Here is a 19,288-nt window from a genome sequence, read left to right on the forward strand (position 1 = left end):
TAAAAGTGAATTTCTAACCAATTAAACTTTTGGGGGAAAATATAGGTATTATTATAAAAGTCAAATAAAGCCATAAGGAAATTTATTTCACCTATCTTCAACTAATTAAATGATCTGTTTTAGCAGGAAAGTTAAATAGTATGTTTTTTGATTTATAAGATGGAAAAAGAAACGATGCTATTCTTATGGAAACCAACGTATGATGATTAAACAATGTTACCACGCACTTTTTAGTTAATCGGTTCATTTTCTAGTTATTCTGAAAGCGACTTATTTTTTCAATCCTGGTCAAAACTACTAACCAATGTCGCCATGTCACTTTTTAAACAAACTTTACCCAAAAAAAAAAAAAAACGTTTCGATTGTCAAAGAAATGAGTAAACACTCCACGCAAATAGTTAATGATGTTAAAGATATTTAGATACCTTCTAGAGATAAGGATATTTCTTTTAATTTTCTATATCTATTTTGATAATGCATATCATATTTGATTTCTTTTAATTTCCCTCCATGTAAACTTTTCTATATATCTGAATATATTAAAAATTCCCCCTTTTTTTCTCTTCCACATTATTACATTTAACTAATGAAATGAAAATAGGGTGCTTCCTTAGCTACTTACAGGTGGCCCATCGACACTCTTTAACAAATTCTTTTAAAAGTTATACATAAGTCATTTAAAAATTTACAAGTAAACATTTGTATGTTGTAAACTAGTTTTATGTATTTCTTCTTAAATGAAAGTGAAAATCCATGCGCTACAAAATTTTGAAAAAGAAGAAGAAGCAAGAGATAAAACATTGAGGTGCATTTGCCTTAGTTGTTTTAAAGCAATAATTATTTTTTTCTTTATCTTTGCGTCATTTGTTTAACTTTCAAAAGGTCGTAAAAAAAAGAAGAAATAAATGTGAGTTTACATATCCATACATGTATAGGGGAAGGATAAAAGGTAATCGTGCAAATTCAAGATTTAAAAAAGCAAAAACTAAAAAGTGAAAAAACTTGCAGAGACGCCCTTGGTTCCACGACTTTTTGGGGGCAGCTTCTAGCGGAGATTCCAAGTTTTCTGAAGTGAGATGGTTTGAGTGGAGCGTTTTTGGAAACGATGCGTCTCTTTCGATGATCAACTTGCATTTGCCAAAATTATTTGGAGGTTATGGGGGAGAATCAGGAGAGTGAAGAGGATCGGGAAGGAATCACAGAGAATTGGGAAGGATGGAATTCATTAAAGGTAAGATTGGGAAAAGAATACATCCTCTCTGCGATCTTGAGGTTTGTTTTTTGTTTAGCCAATCAACTCCTCATTTGACGGATTATTCTCCTTTTGTATTAGGCGTCAAAGCAGCTTAAAGTTCTCGACCTTCAAGGTTGTCTAATTTAAGATGTACTCCTGATCTCTCAGCTTTCACGCAGTTGAAAATTCTCCTATTGATCTATTGTTATGGATTGGAGCGTCTCCACCCTTCTATTGGCAAACTCACAAGCCTCGTTACCTTGGACTTGAGTTACTGTAGAGGTCTCAAGGAGCTACCAGAGGAGGTGGGTGGATTAAAAGATTTAGAAGAACTTCTTTTAGGTTACTCTGGTATTACAACAATTCCTTCGTCTATTGGTTCTTTGAGGAAATTGAAGACACTGAGTGCCGAGTGGTGTAAGTCACTGAGAGAAATCCCCAGCTCAATTGGGGATTTACAGAATTTGCAATACCTTAACTTGCGAAAAACTGCGATCGAAAAGCTTCCCAGTGCTATTGGAGGGTTGAAAAATCGGCAGTTTCTAAATCTCATAAAGTGCAATAGTTTGAAAGGGGCAATTCCAAGTGAAATCGGTGACTTGCCTTCCCTTGAGATTCTCAATCTCTTTGCAACACCGATATCTGACCTGCCAAAAAGCATCCGGAATCTTTCTTCTCTCCAAAGCCTTGACTTATGGAAGTGTAAGGAGTCGTTGCCAAGCTTCCTTCTTCTCTCCAAAGCCTGCCGAGCGCTTCCTTCTTCTCTCCAAAGCCTTGACCTAAGGGCTGCAATGAGCTCCGGTCGCTGCTAAGAGCTTTCGGAGCTTCCTTCTTCTCTCCAATGCCTTGACCTAAAGGGCTGTGAGGAGCTCCGGTCGCTGCCAGAGCTTCCTTCGGGCTTAACACGTCTTTGGTCACTTGTCAGAGTCTTGGACTGCCACAACTTTTTAGCCTCATCCGCCTAGAAGAACTCTCTCTTGATGTACTCCATTTACTTGAAGACATCTACGAGCTTTCCTCAATACCAGTGAAACTCTGTTTTGAGGAGAGGGATAAGCTGACATCACTTTGCCTCGACGGACCCACGTACTTGGAAGAGCTTTCAATAGAAAAGTGTAGTTCCATTAAATACTTGACCCTTTCACGATTGTTTCATCTGAAAATATTTCGCGTTGAGCATTGCAATAGCCTAGTTCAAATTCACAGCCATGATGATTTGGTGTGCTTGGAGGTCATATTTTTATATGACTGCAATTCCATTAGAAGTCTTCTCTGTCCAAGATCACGGTATTTGAAGAAATTAGTGGCTGTTGAGTGCGACAATCTGGTTAAAATTCAAGGTCTTGATGGTGCAGAGTTCTTAGAAGAGTTGGATTTTACAGGATGCAAATCAATGGAGACTTTGCCAGATTTGACGGGATGTGAGAAGTTACGATCTCTAAGAGTTCGAGACTGCAAGAAACTTACTCAGCTTCAAGGACTTGAAAAGTTGAATTTAATTGATTTGGATATTTCTGGTTGTGACTCATTGGAAGCAATACCGAAATTATCTAGGATCAAACGTCTTTAGAAATTATGAACAAGAGTTGTCTTTTGATTCATGGAGTGATGTTTCTGAATAGAGGTAAATAAGCAATGAATTATCATTTTTCATTTGAGATTCATGACCTACTTTTGATACTTTCTTTTTTGACAAGAAGGTTTTCATGATAGGGTTTGTACTTTCCTAAATTGCTAGTCTTACATAATTGAAGGAGTGGGAGAGTTGGCCGTAGAAGCTGACATGATGCTTTAGCCAAGATCAAGATGCAGACCCTAATGTCAATAGAAGGCATGGAGGTTGATGAATTTCTGCTACTCATTATTGTATACTATACCCAGAATTTCCCAGTGTCCAATGTTTATATTTTCTTTGAAAAAATCTATGGCCATTTTGAGTTACATTGTAAGTTCTTTGTATGTCAAATTTGACTAATAGTAGATATCGTGTTTGGGACAAACGCCTTTCGATTCTCCATAATGCTTGAAACCCCTGTCAAGTTTCTTATTGTTCCCTTGATGTCCCTCATTAACCTTCTAAGAAGAGCATCACTTCTTAGAATATGATGAACTGAGCTAAAATAAAATTCAAGGTTCAAGTGTTTCTATTTGGTTACAAAAAAAATGTTAAAGTAGTTTTGGCTAGTCTGTCATATATGAATGTAGACCACCTTAACATTATTAGTAGTCAAACTGTTGTTTTTAAAGATTATCAAGCAAGGTAAACTGGTGCCGCTTCTATGACAGGTTTGGTTGGTCTATGTAACGATCTAGGCTTACTTTGGGACTTCAATTCAATTAATTGTATCGATGACCTTTTGCATTATTGGACAATTTTTTGCCCGTCTGTGAAACAAGCTGGGATGAGGAGCTCAAGAATTTGCTAATTAGTTTGCATCCCGTTTGATCCTATTGTTGTCATGGAATTGCTTTATGGCATGACTGATTTGGGCATGGCTAACTGTGCTGAGGAACTTCAAATTCCATACTTGAGGCTGATCAAAATAAAGAAAAGGGATTTTGCAAAGGAAGCTACCGCAACAACTGAGGACCATCTTGCGTGCCAACCTTGAAGATGCTCTGGGGCTGAGTGGAGTGTTCCAAGGAAGTTTTGATGCTTCTGAATATTCAAACACTTGATCGATCTGACATCACATCCCTGAATGATTGTAAATGTATTTTTTTTCAATTAAATATGCTTTTTGTATGCTCATCAGGTTCTAGCTCTCCTTTAATCAAATACTAAGCTGCTGATTTTTTGTATGTTACCCTAATGCAGAGTTGTCCGATGCGGTTACATTCTAATGGTATCACTCCCGAATTGATAAGGCTTTGTAGAGGGAGGTATGCACTGCTAGGCTCCTCCATTTTTATCAGTTTATTTGTGTGATGATATCCTTTGAATGTTGTCATATAGGTTTCTGATTTGATAAGATCAGTTTTCATGTATGCAGCATTGGATTTGTAAAGTTGAAATTAACCTCCTCACAAACTAATCCCGTATTGCTGATTTTGCTAATTGGATCTTGCAATATAACCCAGTAGCAAATAAATTTTTCTGTTCTGTAGTTTAGGCACTAATCCTTTCAGCATAATTTTATTAATTTCAATTCTGTTCCTAAACACAAAAAGGAAAAGTGTTGCTAATTGCTTACTCCTTTTATGCCTGTTGGTTTCTTTTTCATCGGCCATCTAATAAAGTCTTTGTTCTTTGTGGTCCAACTCTGGTATTGATATTTACGCATTTGTACCTTATCTCTCATGGGGTAAATTCTGATGCTACGATCTTGGATTTATTGATAATTAGTTAGTGCTATCTTCCTTGTGTAGACTAAAGCTGCATTTGATGAAACTTGGAGAAAGTCCCCAGACACCATGGGTTGGAGATATGAGCAAGAATGAGCTATGTCAGTATAGAAAGGCATTCTGGAGTTTTTTGCTATTGGCGTTTGTCATTGGCTCTGTGTTGTTATTACTCTTCAAAGGATTCTTCATATAAGTCGACCTCTTCTCATGTGGTGTATTAGTCCTTTGCAAGCTTTGAAATTGTGCTACTCTTTAGCAAAGGCTGCATCACAAATCGCTTGGAGGTAGCAACGGCTGCATCACAAATCACTTGGAGGAAGACCGCATGTGTAGATGGTTCTATATGTGGAGTCAAGCTTAAAATGAGAGTTGCTGACAAGATTACCATTTAGATGTCCACTTTAAGCTACAATTTTGTGACTGGGAGAGACTTTTTTCGTGGAAAAAGCAAATGCCAAGAGATCAGCAAATAATCAGTAAATTGCAGCCAAGAGTTTCAATGAACAGCTGTCCAAGAAGACAGGAGTTTCCCATTTGGAAGAATTTTGAACACAAAAGAATGGCATTCATTAGTGTAAAATCATCTCTCTGGTCTAGTTATGTCAGAATATTCATATGTAGGCATTTTGCAATCACTTTGGTGGTATAATCTCAAACTTGATTTGTTTAAGCATGAATCTAAAAGCAGAAGAGACACAGCCATGTACATTTTCATACCTAAAATCAAGTAGAGAGACTAGTTCGTTCTTGAAGAGCAGCATTACTTTCTCCTTCGAGATTCTCTTAGGTGGACGCATGGAGCTCATGTCGCTCGGAGTCGCACCTCCACGGTTGTTTTTAGCGTTTCCACCTCTAAAACCAGGTCTCTCTCTCTCTCTCTCTCTCTCTCTCTCTCTCTCTCTCTCTCTCTCTCTCTCTCTCTATGGATTTGTTCTTGTACACTTATGTCAGTCTGATCAAGCACTGGGTTCTAAAGTGAAGTATAGAGTTGTTTTATGCAATTCTCTATCAAAAGTTTGTCTGAGTCTCTAGTGTGGATGGAGTTTATGTGGGCTCTATTTCTTGAACGAGAATTGATGTAGAAAAAAGAGTTTATTCTATTCTTCTTTTGAGTTCTTCCTGCAATAAAAGCTAGTGGCATTGATTATCTGACACCGTCTTGATTTGAGGTTTCTCTTTGAATGTGGTGTTAAATGACAAAGAAAGAATCGGTGGTTCACGTGAAAATGGCTATTTGAGTTGTTTGGAAAGGAAGGAAGCTATTGGTAGTAGCTATAACTTAGTGTGTTTATTGCAGAGGAGGAGGGGAAAGCGAAGAAGATAAGATCAAAACGGGATGGGAGAATGTGTCTCAGTGTTTGGTTGGTTCACCAAGTTGAAATTGGGGAGAGCATGGCAATCTTAGTAGCCACAAGAGAATTTGGGATCTTGGATGAAGAATGTGGCAACGGACTGGACCAAGAGCGGATTGTTACATGAGTTAGAACTGAAAAGAGGTGAATCTGTCAAATTAGAAGAACTTATGTTAGATTTTGCTGATATTACTGAGATTCCTATGTCTATCGGTTCTCTGATGAAGCTGGAGAAATTGAGCGCCTGCTGTTGTGAGTCACTCAGAGAAATCCCTAGCTTAATTTGAGATTTGCTGAATATGCAACATTTGGACATTAGTGATCCTAGGATTGAAAAGCTTCCTAGTGCTATTGGAAGGTGTTGAAAAATCTGCGCACTATAAGTCTCCTATTGTGCCTTGTCTGAAAAAGCAATTCCAAGTGAAATCGGTGACTTGTCTTCACTTGAGATTCTCTATATCACTTGTGCGCCGCTATCTACCCTACCAGAAAGCATTCGGAATGTTTCTTCTCTCCAATGCCTTAGCCTAATGGGCTATGACAAGCTCCGGTTGCTACCAAAGCTTCCTTCAAGCTTGACATATCTGTTGATCTCTTGTCAGAGTCCTAGGTTGCCACAGCTTTCTAGCCTAATCCACCCAGAAAAACTCAATTTTAAGGCATGCCATCTAGTTGAAGACATCCATGAGATTTCCTCAAGACCCTTGAAATTTTGTATTGAGGAGTGTGATAAGCTGATATTGCTTAAGCTCAACAGATTCAAGTACTTGGAAGAGTTTTGATAAAAAAAAAAGTGCAGTTTGATTGAAAGATTGGCCCTTTCACAATTAATCCATCTGAAATGATTATGCGCCAAGCATTGCGATAACCTAGTTGAAATTCAGACCCATGATGATTTGGAGTTCTTGGAGGGCATATTTATACATGACTGCAATTCCATTAAAAGGCTTCTCTGTCCAAAATCATGGTGTTTGGAGGAATTACAGGCCATCAGGAGCAACAATCTAGTCGAAAATTAAGGTTTTGACGGTGTGTAGTTCTTAGAAAAATTGGATATTACAAGATGCATGACAATGGAGACTTTGCCAAGTTTGACGGGATGTGAGAAGTTACAATCTCTAGTAATTAAAGACTGAGAGAAACTTACTCAGCTTCAGGGACTTGAAAAGATGGATTTAGATCTTTTGGATGTTCAAGGTTGCAACTCATTGGAAATGCTGCTGAAATTATCTAGAACATGCGTCACTGGAAATTATGAAGAGATCTATCTCGATCTCTTTGTTGAAATATTATACTACAGTGATAATGATGTGATGAATCTTATACCTGTATTACAACAGTGAGACGAGTCATGTTTCCTTGACAAAGGTAAATAAGCAATAAACTATCATTTTTCTTCTAATATTCATGACCTACTTTTCATCACTATCTTCTTTTGACAAGAAGGTTTTCCATGACAGGGTTCTGACTTCCCTAAATTGCCAGTATTACCTAATTGAAGGAGCAAGGGTAGTTGGTCATAGAAGCTGACATGATGCTTCAGCCAAGATCAAAATATAGACCCTAATGTCAATAGAAGGCACTGGTTATCTAGTAAGATTCTCCATCCTTGAATGGCCAGCGTGAGAGAATGGAGTAACACTTTTCTTGAAGCTATATTTTTTAAGAATGATTTGCTCTGCACCGGGTATCTATTTGATTGATTTTGGAGACTCTGGATTTGCCAACATATACTTCTTGTTGAATACGTTATAGCAATGTTTTTCATCTATCCTTCCATTGGCAGCTTTTCTAGACTGCAAACAGATTAGCGACTTGTGAGGCAAGAATGAATATCAACATAGTTAGACAAGAATCACCTAGTGATTAACAGTTTCCCTCTCTGTAAACTTGGGATTTGAATTTTTCATCTAGAGGCCGATGATCTTCTGGTACTCAATATTGTAAACTATGGCAAGTATCCATTTTCCCTATGTTCAAAATTCATATTTTCTTTGAAAAAATCCTTGGCCATTTTGAGTTCCTTTGTGAGTTCTTCTATGTGTCAAATTTGACTAATGGCAGATACCCCATTGGGGATAAACACATTTCGATTTTCTGTGATGAACCCTATCAGGTTTCTTATTGTTCCCTTGATTTTCCTCTTGAACCTTCTAGATAAGTATCAATTCCAGTAAGTATAAAGAACTGAGCTAAAATAAAAATCAAAGTTCAAGTATTTCTGGTTGGTGATAAATAAATAAAAAAATGGAGAGTATTTTTGGCTAGTCTCTCATGTATGATTCTAGACTGCCTATTCTTAACCTGCAGTCAAATTATTATTTTGAAAGATTATCAAGCAAGGTAAATTGGTACTACTTCTACGACAGGTCTGGTTGGTCTATAGGATGATCAAGGCTTACTTTGGGACTTAAATTTGATGAGCTTTATCGATGATCTTTTGCATAATCGGGACAAATTTTTTGCCCTTTCTGTGAAACAAGTGGGGGCAAGGAGCTCAAGAACTTGCTAATGAGTCTGCATCCCATCTGATCCTATTGTTGTCATGGAATCGTTTTATCACATGATTAATCTGAGTCTGGCTAACTTGGCTGAGGAACTTCAAATTCCATGCCAGAGACTGATCAAAATGAAGAAGATATATTTTGCAAAGGAAGCACCAGCAACAGCTGAGGACCATCTTTTGTGCCAATGTTGAAGAGGCTCATGGACCAACTGGAGTGTGTTTAGGAAGTTTTGATGATTGTGAGGATCCAAAACACTTCATCTGATCTCAACAGCACATGTTTGAATGATTTAAATGTTGTATTTCCAGTTGAGTCTGCTTTTTGTATGCACTCGAGGTTCAACCTCTCTGTCAATCAAATGTAGCTGGCTGATTCTTTTGTATGTCATCCGATGCAGAGGTGTTTGATGCCATTGCATTCTAATGTTATCACACCTGAACTCAGTGAGGCTCTGCAGAGGGAGGTATGCACTACTAGTCATACCATAACAATGAAAAAATAACCTGTGTGCTTATACTATATGAGCTATGGAATTTCACCTGAAAATCAGTAAGCAAGTATGCATGAGGACAATCTCCTCCATTTCTATCAGTTTATCAATGCGATACTATCCATTGAATGTTGTCATATAGGATTCTGATTTTTTTTTTTTTTTAATTTGATAAGCTCAGTTCTCATGCGACGTCCACTTTGTAAAGTTGAAATTCACCTCCTAGCAAATTATCTTGTACCGCTGATTTTGTTAATGGGATATTGCAAATTAACCAAGTAACAAATTCATCTTTCTGTTCCGCAGTCTAGGCACCTCATATTTTCAGCATAATTTTATTAACAAGGATAGTGTTGCTAGTTGCTTTCATCTCCAAAGCTGAAGTGCACTTCATCTCTATGTTCCTAACGACAAACAAGGAAAGTGTTGCTAGTTGCTTTCATCTCCAAAGCCTGTTGTTTTCTTTTTCATTGGCCAGCTGATGAGGTTTCTGTTCATTGTTGTCCAACTGCAATTGGGGCAAATGATGCTTTGTGCATTTGTACCTTATCTTTCATGGTGTATATTGTGATGTTCCAATCTTAGTTATCTTCATTCATTGATAATTAGTAAATCCTATCCTTCTTGCGCAGATTCAACTTGCATTTCAAACTCTGATTAATTTGTGGAGACAGTCATTCACATTAGTGGATGGGCAAGTGTGAGAGCAACGTGAAAAAAATGATTTGATGCGAAGATGGGAAGATAAGCGAGAGGTTCAGTGAGATAACTAGATTCTCAAACAAGACCATCAAATCAAAGAGCAGAAGCACAAATCGACTCATTTATTCTCTTCATTCACGCCGATTTTGTCTTTGTGTGACACAATCTATAGTGTTTAGAAAGAGTGAAGTTAAGCAATTCAACGAATTCCTTCAAGACGTGCAGGTTTAAGATTTATTCAGGTCATTCTAAAGTTATTAGAATTTCAGGAAAAGCCTCAATCACCAAAAACTTTTGCAATTAAGTGTTTCTACAAAAATTTTATTTCGGAGATAGTGGAGGAATCTAGATATTTTTTTTGGTCGAAGTAAACATATTTCATTATCTCAAGTAGCTCCATGGTTACAAACTAAGTGGGCCTCTAAACAAATTAGGTCTCACAATATTTTTGGGGACAAGAAGCCTAGTTGGTGGGAAGGGATTTTCGCCAATGGGCTTAGAGATCCAATCGGTTACCTGGCTCGCTTCTTGTATTGGGCCAGCAGGTTTTTACCTTTAGAGATAAGAGACTGGATGCTCCACGTTGGTTGTTCTTGATCTGAAAGTGCACTTATCGTTGACCAACTATCCAACTCTAGAGAGTACTTGAGTTCAAAAGTAAAACAAAAGAAGCGTAGGGCTTCCATGCACGCTAGGGCTTCCACTTGCTCCGCCGAGTTCGCCCATACTTCCTTCGTAAATCCAGCCACGATGTTCCCAGACTCATCTCTATAAACGACGGCGATGATTCCTATTCTCTCTCCCTTCACACACGAGCCATCCACATTGATCTTTAGAGTGCCTTTCTCGGGTGTAATCCATTTGGCAGCCAAAGGCTAAAGTACGCGCATCATTATGATACAATTAATTGCAAACAATAGGAAAAAAAAGGTAGGACTTTCAGAAATGGCTATCTATATAAAGCAATTGGTAGATGCTGAACACAAATACAAAAAAGATCAATTAAAACACTCAATTCCAGTGGAATGCATGAATCATCAAGTGCCTAGGCACGTACAAGGCGTCTGGATAAAATGGTGATTGACTTCCGAGGAACAGTGTCTAACGTGGACATGAGAGCACCCACTGGATTTTATGAATCATGGTGAATGACATGATTGTTCGAGTGCAATCATTATTAGAGCACCACTAAGTGTAATTTTTTTTTCAAATTTATTTGAAGATATACTTGTGTTCGATTTGGTTTAACTGAATGAGTGTTCTTTCTTATTAATTTCCCTCAAATAATTTATCATTATTTTCATTATTTGAGAAAAAAATTACAATTGTTTTGAATTTAATTCTGCTTAAATTAATTTTTTAAAATGTCTAGGCCCATGGCCACCGTGCTTAGGTTGTGTCGGCCCAAGCTTGCCTTGGTGCTCAGTCCTAGTCACGCTTCGCCAAGCGAGAAGGCTCGAAAACTACATTGGTTGTAGTTAAGCTTGGAAATCACATCGGTTGTGATTAAGCCCAAAATCAAACCAACCTATGATTGTACATCATATCTAAAGACATAGATAAACCGTGAGCACTAATCCAATTTCCATAGTTCATAGTCCAACATGCCGAGATATGCTAGAAATATCTCACCCATGTATATATTTTCTATGCATGTCCAAAATAACAATCTTACTCGAGTCAATGCTTGATCCGATTTTATTAAATAAGATGCCATGAAATGGTTTAATTTTTCGCTTGATTCTCAAAGTGCGTTGGTTGAGGAAATTTGTGGTTGGACTATGAAAAATGCTATGCTATTCACTTCATAACTAGTTTGAAATATACTCACACGTTCAATGAAGTTTATAACTTACAAGAAGTTGGACAATAATCATTTAACAAATTTAGGCTGCGTTTGGCAATTATGATAAAATTCGGGATACGATATGATTTATCATATCATACGTTTGGTGTTGCTTCAGGATATGATAAAGTCAGATATAAAATGGGATATAGGCAGGATAAAATTATTCAATCGGGGAAGTGGAATAAAGGTGGATAAAACTTCTAATGTTCATAATAGAAAATTTATTATTCTAGAATAACAAACTTATTAAATTAACAATATTGAAATTATATTTATATATAAATAATATTTGAATTCTAATTTAAGAAATTAAAAATAAAATAAAAAATAGAAATTTATTTTTAATTAATCTTATTTTAATTTATATATTCAACTTTAATTCTATCTTATAATAAACATTCAATCTAATTTATATTTATTATATATTTTAGATATTTTTGTATTTTAGGTATGTTACTACAGTTTACTATTTAATAAAATTTTATTAAAGAATGATGAAATGGGAAAAAATAAATAATAAAGAAAATAATATAAATAAGAGGAAAAATAAATAAAAAATAAATTAAGGAAGAACGTTACAAGAGATTTTCACTATTTTCATTTATGAACATTTATGTTCATTTATAATGACATGCCATTTATATTTAAAAAAAATATACATAATATGATGTGAATATATCCGATTTTAATATTGCGATTCACCAAACAATAGACATGATATAAAAAAATCCGAGGATTTCATATCATGTCCTATCAAATCCTATCTCGATTAGAAATCCAGACAACCAAACATAGCCTTAGGGATTAGCATCTGCTTATTGTTTTCTTCTTGCAACCAAGTTGAAAGTAACATTTATCAAACGATACAACATTTCGAAGATCCAAACATTTAATTATTGTCTCGTTTGCCCTTTTGTCATAATTGCGAGAAGTTTCCATGATCTTTCGAGTGTTGGCGGCATTCACAAAGATACACATGAAACGTCACGAAACATTGAATTGGCTCAGCGAGATTACAACTAATAACAATAATAATGTAATGATTGTATTGCGTAAGTGCATCCATTAAAAAGTAGTCTTCCTACCTAATTCTATTTTTTAAATTGAAATAATATTATAGTTGTTGTGCTTTTACCATGCATTTATTAATTTAATAATAGTCTATTTCTCTTTCATTACCCACAACTATAATATCATTTCAATTTTAAAAATAGAATTAGGTAGGAAGACTACCTAATTCTCTATTATAGTTGTTGTGCTTTTACCATGCATTAATTAATTTAATAATAGTCTATTTCTCTATCTTTACCCACAACCAATTTTTAAGGGCAATTATTGATTTTTAATCTTAGGAAGAACGCCACTATCGAAGATTCCATCCATGTTACCTAATTGGAAGATGTAACAAAGACCAAGACTTGTTCTGGCCAAAAAAAAAAAAAAAAAAAGACCAGGACTCACCCATAATGAAAGACCAAGACAAATAATTAGTCACTAGTGGGGCAAACTCTAATTAATTTAATAATAGTATATTTCTCTATCATTACCGACAACCAATTTTTAAAGGCAATCATTGATTCTTGATCTTAGGAAGAATGTCACCATGTAAGATTCCATCCATGTTACCTAGCTGGAAGATGTAACAAAGGCCAAGACTCATTTAAGCCTAAAATAAAAAAAAAAAACGAAGACCATGACTCGCCCATAATAAAAGACCAAGACAAATAATTAGTCACTAGTGGGGCAGATCATAATTAATTCAATAATAGTATATTTCTCTATCATTACCAACAACCAATTTTTAGAGGCAATTATTGATTCTTACATAGCTGGAAGATGTAACAAAGACCAAGACTCGTTCTAGCCAAAAATAAAAATAAAAACAAAGACCAAGGCTCACACATAATAAAAGACCACGACAAATAATTAGTCAGTAGTGGGTAGACTCATATTTATCTTTTTTGGCCGAGTCAGACTTATTAATTATCCTCGACCTAGATTGATATAAAATAAACGTGCGACAAAATTTGATTATGATCGGCAAGCGAAAAACATAAGTCCCATTTATGGTCCTTTAGAATTCATTAAAAGAATAATCTATTTGACTTAAATAACTCCTCCCTCGTTTATCTTCGAATCTTGTTCTATTTTTTGACATATCTTCCAATAATGGACCAAAACTTCTTGAACAAATTTTTTAAACCACATGCCTTCTATTCAAATCTTCTTCTTCTTCTTTATTTATTTATGTATTTATTTATTTATTTATTTATTGTTTTTTTAGTGATTGAGGATGAATATTATTTCTTTGTCTCCACATTCAACAATCAAATCCAATTAACAAGCAATATCGCAGAAGACAAATACCATGTTTTCTTATTTCAATGGAAAAATTACCAAAAAATTCTTAAACATATTGTACATGTGCTAATTCAATCTTAAATATTTTAATTTTGACAATTGATTCATAAACCTTTTAACGATTTGCCAATGTAGTCCTTCCTGTCAATTTTATCCAATAACTAATGACATACACCAAATATCCTATGTGGCACAGCGGGCATTAATGTGGACAATTTTTGTTCTTTATATATATATATCATATGTAAAAAGAATGACTATGATTCAATGTGAAGACTATGAGTAAATTGGATGAATTTCAAGTGTAGAGATTGCAATGGAAATTTGGTCAGGTAGATCTACAAGATGAATCTCAGGTTTCTTGGTAAAAGTGTTAGAAAAGTCCTAAACATATTACATTGATGTCAATTTAATCTTAAATTTTTTAATTGTGCTAAGTTAGTATTAAACGTTTTGACCTATTGCTAATCTAGTCATTCTAACTATTTTTTGGATGGATATCCTACATAATATGGCAAGTGCCGACATAGATAATTTTTAATGATATTTTAATAATTTTCGAATTCTTTCTTTCTTTACTTTCTCTCTTTTATTTTCCTCCTCTTTTTGGTGGTTGGCAAGCATTAATGAGGCCGGCTTTGCCAAATCTAGCAAGGCTGCCCTCGCCTAGGCAACACTTGGCCTCACCAGATCTTGCAAGGGTAGCCTCACCGGCACTTGCCCTCACCCTAGCAAGGTCAACAAGGTTCACCCTCGCTCATGCGAGACCAATCCTCACTTAGCCATGGTCGTGTCGACCACTGGAAAGATGAGGAAAAAAAGAGATAAAAAAGAAAGAAAAAACTTCAAAATTGTTAAAAATGATCCACGTTAGGACCTATCATGCCATGTAGGCTTGCTGACGTTTAGAATATTTGGCTAAAAGTAGCTTGAATGACTAAACTGACACTAGGCCATAAGGTTTAGAATTAAATTGGCACTATTAAAAAGTTTTGGACTAAATTGTACCAATACAATAGGTTGGCTTTTCTAATACTTTTTCCGAGTTTCTTTTATATGTTGCTTTGCATCAGCAAAAGAAAATATTGACAAAGTAACACTATTTCTTAATTTACATTTTTCCTGTATATATTAATTTAAATATTGCAATGAAATGATTTTAAAATTTTTAGAAAAAATATTGTTACCAACATTACTTTACTGTCCTTTACCAAAAAAAAAAAAAAAAAACATTACTTTATTGTCCGGCAGTTTTTCAAATATTTGATAGCAATGGCTTTAATAGGAGTTATGAAAAGTAGTTTTTTTGTAACGGTTTTTTACCGTCACCAATTTGTAATGGTTTTTTGTGTAACATTAATCTATAATGTTCTTGTAATGGCTTTATAATGGTCATCCTTTTTCTTTTTTCTTTTTTTATTATTCTCAATTAATTTATAATGGTTTCTTAATGGTCCTCTCTTTTGTTTGAATATAAGATTAAATTACAAATCACAATCCTTTAAGATACACCAAATTAACAGAATTCACATATCTTTCCTTTTTTTGTCGGGTTATACACATAACTTTGTTCGTGTTCCCACTATTATTCAGTGCGGAATAAAGAAGAATGTTTATTGTATCTTGAGAGATAGCTATTAGAGACTATCGCATTGAATTTTGTACTCCAAAAGACATAATTATCCTTACGTATAGTGTTTGCAAGCCTCAAACAATTGATCTTATTTTTTTCATCATTTTTAATAGTTTTCCAATAATTCTTATTTTACATATTTTTTATTTTTTAATATTTTTCCAACACTTCTATGGAGAAAGGGCAAAGCTGGCGAAAGGGAAACAACGGGATGCCCTATTTCATTTTATATTATTCCTTTGCGGGTGCTTGTTGCACCGATTGTTCTCTCTATGCTTGTATTCAATCAAGAAGAAGAACAAAAGCGCCGCATAAGAGAGCATCGAGGGAGCATCCATCTCTTCTTCAGTGTCATCTAACAACTTACAGCTCTATATATCGATCAATTATTTAAAATTTATTAGGTTTAAGAGAATAACTAGGTAATATCGTATCATTTTAAAATGTATTGGATTCATACGAAATCGTTAGTATGTGAGTTAACATGGAATGAATACAACAAAAGTTAACGTCCATTTATTTATTTCTACCTCACGTTCCCAACAACATTTAGGGTTATGGGCCACGGATATACTTTAGAAAATTAGCCACCTGGGCTCCGGCGTCCAAGAAAAGTGCCCCCACCTACACGTGATCATGCTCCGGCGTCCAAGACAAAGCGCCTCCACCTAACCATGGCACGTGATCATGTTCCAGCAGAGAGAGACAACCAGGACCGCGTTGTCCGAGTACGAGGCTCTCCTACTTATAGCTCCGAAGCACGTCAAAGCCTCCACGACGAGAGCGAGAGCTTCGGCTTGAATCGGCGGAGGAAGCAGGGATCTACTTTCTCGCGAATCCATCAAGCAGTACGCCTGAGGCTGTCGCAAAGAGCACCTGCAGTCGCTCCTTCCGAACCACCAGCTTCAAAGGACCCCATCGATAGTTTTCTTGAGGGACTGGGTTTTCGGCGGGCACCGATTAACAGGTAAAATAAACTTGAGTCGAGTTTCCAACTTTTTAGTGTTCCGCTTGCTATAATTTCTGATCGTGGACTCCGCTGACGCGATTAGGGTTCCTGGGTTTGGTGGCGCGGTCTTCGCTCGGAACACGAGGGTCGTTTCTGGGATCTCCAGATATACCAGAGAAGAGCTGCGATTTAATCGAGAGATAGTAAGTTCCTTGCCTGTTGTTGGTGATTTTGTAGCCACTACTCGTCCTTTCTCGTGATGTTCTGAACCTGAGATGATCTGCAAATTTACCTCCGTGTATTTCCAAACCAAGCCGGTCCAGGTTGAGGCGTGAAGGTGATCCTCGGGACTGCACTGACGTTTGGGACTTGGACTGCTTCAAGCCGACTTCTTCTCAAACACTGAAACCCATCACGGTTATTTCATCTCTGAATATCTCCTCCTCGAGGTAAGTCCGACCTTCATTCTCCGGTCTATTACAATTGATAGGACAAAAATACATTCGGTTATTACTCATGGCATAATACCTATCATCCTTTAAGGCAAACAAAATATTACTTGTGAAATTCCCTCCTTTTTCAGAATCATCATCGCATGTATTGCTAATTTTTCTTACTACAATCTACTTATTTAAACTAATCGGTTATTTTCACCTAAAAAAACTAATCGGTTATGAATGGTTGGACCGTTGAATTTGGTGGAATTGCATGCTGGCCCTTATCTTGATGTTGTTTTCAAAATATTAAATGATTGACTGAACTCTCTTAGAACAAAAAGCTTGCTTGATAAAAATTGTGAAAATACCCTTCTACACTTGATTTTGGGTCCATCGGTCCTATACGTACCCAATTATCCAAAATTGCTTAAAGCCAGAAACATCCAAAATACTTAGTTTTTGTGTAAATAATTCTTTTTTTTTTTTTCATGAAAACAGGTAAAAACTAGAATTTTCTAACTAATGATCTTGCTAGTATTCAATAATTGCACAAAACCTTTCACAGGCTACAGATCAAAATTGTCAACAACAAAAAATTTTCTGAACAAGTCAGATTAACTGGAGAATTTTTGGACTTCCATAAAACCATTTTCCATTGCATTGGCAATTTTCGTAACTTTTGGAAAAATGACAGAAAATTCAAATGTTTTCTGCAAATTATGGAAAATTCACAATTGTACTATTTTTTTTTGTGCGGGTTACAATGAAAAACTTGAAAGTGAGCAAAGCTGCTGGTTTCAATGCACTTGCACATATTTAATATGTGGACAACTTTTGGGTGGACTTTATCTCTACAGATTGAATTAGAGAAACTCGTCGTGGTTTTCATGTGATTCTATTGATTACATTAAAGATACGATATAGCATAGAAAATTACTAAATGGATTTGACAACATGATTTATGAATGTTTAGGGTGGGAGAAGAATGTAGCATTTACAGGTGTAAGAACGCCCTTGATAATAATATAATGGAAAGGAAAATTCACAAGCTGGTTAAAGCCACATTTATTTGCTTAACAAAATGGTTTTTAGGTGGATATGAACACAAGTGGTCATTCCGTACTCTCTGGTCCAAAATTGTGTGGCTTGACTTGGCTTGCCATCTGAAAACAATTTAATTGCTACCAGTCAATCAATAATCAATAATAATTCGAGACTATCGTCAACTACTGATTGGTCCCCCTCCCCTCTCTCTCTCTCTCCTCTCAGTTCTCACTTTATCTTTCGCATTCGGCCTTTCTCTTGTAGAACAATTCGAGACTATTAGTCCTCACTCGCTTTCTCACTTCGTTTACTTTCGAAAGTCCTGGCCCAGGCTTGTTTAGGGTCTTCTCTCTCCGATCTGGTGCCTCTCTTCGCATCTCAGCTCGCGGGAGGTAATCGCTTTTTCATGTCTTATTAGTGCAGCGTTTCTATTGATTCATTGCTTTATTTTTGGAATAATAGGCTGAACTAGTGTGTTTTGGGCCCTTTTCGTCTATTGCAGACGTGGGGAGGATGCTAAATAGCAAAGGAGGGTCTTTTATTCTCTCTTTTGGAGTCGATGTTACCTGTTAACGAGGTACGTTCCCGGCTCAGATTTGACTTCGATGAAGAAAGAAGGCCTTTGTTTTTTACTTTAGATTTGGCTAATCCTATGATGGCCTTATTGCCTGATTGTTTGTTGCATCGTAATTCAGTATTAATCTTTTGTTGAACTAGAATGAGTAGGTCTGCAAGTGCATCAAACTCTAATGCGCGCTAAATTTCCATATTTTGCTTGAATCTAGAGATTTTTTTTTTTATGTGTTATGAGGTTTCTCTGTGTTTAAAGGTCCTCGATCAGTTTATAGAAAAATAAATCAGAAAAATAAAAGTAGGCTGGTTCAGGATCAGCTAGTTTGGTTCTTGGATACAAAAATGGAGAACCGATTATTATTAAATAAAATCCTATTTCTTAGTTTAGAACCTAGTCATTCTCAAACCAATCATCCTAAGAGTAAGTCTTCACTTAAGGAGATGTCATTCGACAATTTTACCTCCCAATAGAACATTTCAAATGAGTAATATTCTGTTTTCCTTAAATTGTTGGACCATTAATCCTAGAAAGTATATTCCCTTTCACCTCTAATTTATTTTCTCCCTTCTTTAAAAAGAAAAAGAAAAAGAAAAGGAAAGAAAAAACTCATTTTCTCCCTTCAAAGCTTTAAAATTTGACTGAGTCTTTGCTGAAAAAGAAAAGTAAATAAGGAATGAAAAAAAGTGCGGCGAAAGTTTAAGCATTTTAACTATATTGCTACTTTTTACCTGCTCTCAACTCATAATTGTTTCAATCATCACAATATAAAACATACCAACATCCATAGTATGATACTTCTTAAGATCTTTTA

General features: G+C 35.8%; 2 protein-coding genes and 1 long non-coding RNA gene across 17 annotated transcripts in view; all 3 read left to right on the forward strand.

Annotated features, from left to right (window-relative positions):
- Positions 1 to 1,156: 1,156 nt before the first annotated feature.
- LOC120290628 (disease resistance protein RUN1-like) lies at positions 1,157 to 2,785 on the forward strand. The gene is made up of 3 exons (XM_039306962.1): positions 1,157 to 1,231; positions 1,414 to 1,941; positions 2,101 to 2,785. The coding sequence occupies exons 1-3, from the start codon at positions 1,157 to 1,159 to the stop codon at positions 2,197 to 2,199; spliced, it is 702 nt and encodes a 233-aa protein (XP_039162896.1). The 3' UTR covers positions 2,200 to 2,785.
- Positions 2,786 to 2,956: 171 nt separating this feature from the next.
- On the forward strand, positions 2,957 to 8,998 carry LOC104428856. Of its 9 annotated transcripts, none has more exons than XR_005547866.1 (7): positions 2,958 to 3,073; positions 3,789 to 3,948; positions 4,053 to 4,117; positions 4,604 to 5,441; positions 5,877 to 7,299; positions 7,392 to 7,524; positions 8,301 to 8,818. It is a non-coding gene; the product is annotated as an uncharacterized LOC104428856 (long non-coding RNA). The 9 variants fall into 9 exon arrangements; XR_005547863.1 differs by lacking the exon at positions 2,958 to 3,073 and adding an exon at positions 8,836 to 8,998 and having other exon boundaries at positions 3,213 to 3,948; positions 8,301 to 8,745; XR_005547875.1 differs by lacking the exon at positions 2,958 to 3,073 and having other exon boundaries at positions 3,213 to 3,948; positions 8,301 to 8,446; positions 8,549 to 8,818.
- A 7,134-nt stretch (positions 8,999 to 16,132) lies between these two features.
- Positions 16,133 to 19,288, forward strand: part of LOC104429400 (toll/interleukin-1 receptor-like protein) — a 74,352-nt gene continuing 71,196 nt past the window's right edge. For 2 of the 7 annotated variants that reach the window (XR_005547859.1, XR_005547858.1), the window contains exons 1-3: positions 16,133 to 16,440; positions 16,526 to 16,625; positions 16,737 to 16,871. Coding sequence is in view for 2 of the 7 variants with exons in the window: in XM_039305643.1 (XP_039161577.1) it covers positions 16,148 to 16,440; positions 16,526 to 16,625; positions 16,737 to 16,757 (414 nt within the window). In the remaining 5 variants the exon portion in view is untranslated. Of the gene's footprint in view, positions 16,441 to 16,525; positions 16,626 to 16,736; positions 16,884 to 18,138; positions 18,296 to 18,405; positions 18,481 to 19,288 lie in introns of those variants that run through there. The other 5 variants (XR_005547860.1, XM_039305643.1, XM_039305650.1 and 2 more) reach the window with 5 other exon arrangements.

This window comes from Eucalyptus grandis, chromosome 2 (assembly GCF_016545825.1).
Source record: "Eucalyptus grandis isolate ANBG69807.140 chromosome 2, ASM1654582v1, whole genome shotgun sequence".
Classification (NCBI taxonomy): Eukaryota; Viridiplantae; Streptophyta; class Magnoliopsida; order Myrtales; family Myrtaceae; genus Eucalyptus; species Eucalyptus grandis.

What these genes read in the sequence shown, in the direction of transcription:
- LOC120290628 (XM_039306962.1), top strand. Translation starts at nt 1,157, where the DNA reads ATGGGGGAGAATCAGGAGAGTGAAGAGGATCGGGAAGGAATCACAGAG. An exon ending in AAGGATGGAATTCATTAAAG is followed by an intron (nt 1,232 to 1,413) that starts GTAAGATTGGGA and finishes GCTTTCACGCAG; the next exon opens with TTGAAAATTCTCCTATTGAT. An exon ending in TTGACTTATGGAAGTGTAAG is followed by an intron (nt 1,942 to 2,100) that starts GAGTCGTTGCCA and finishes AAGGGCTGTGAG; the next exon opens with GAGCTCCGGTCGCTGCCAGA.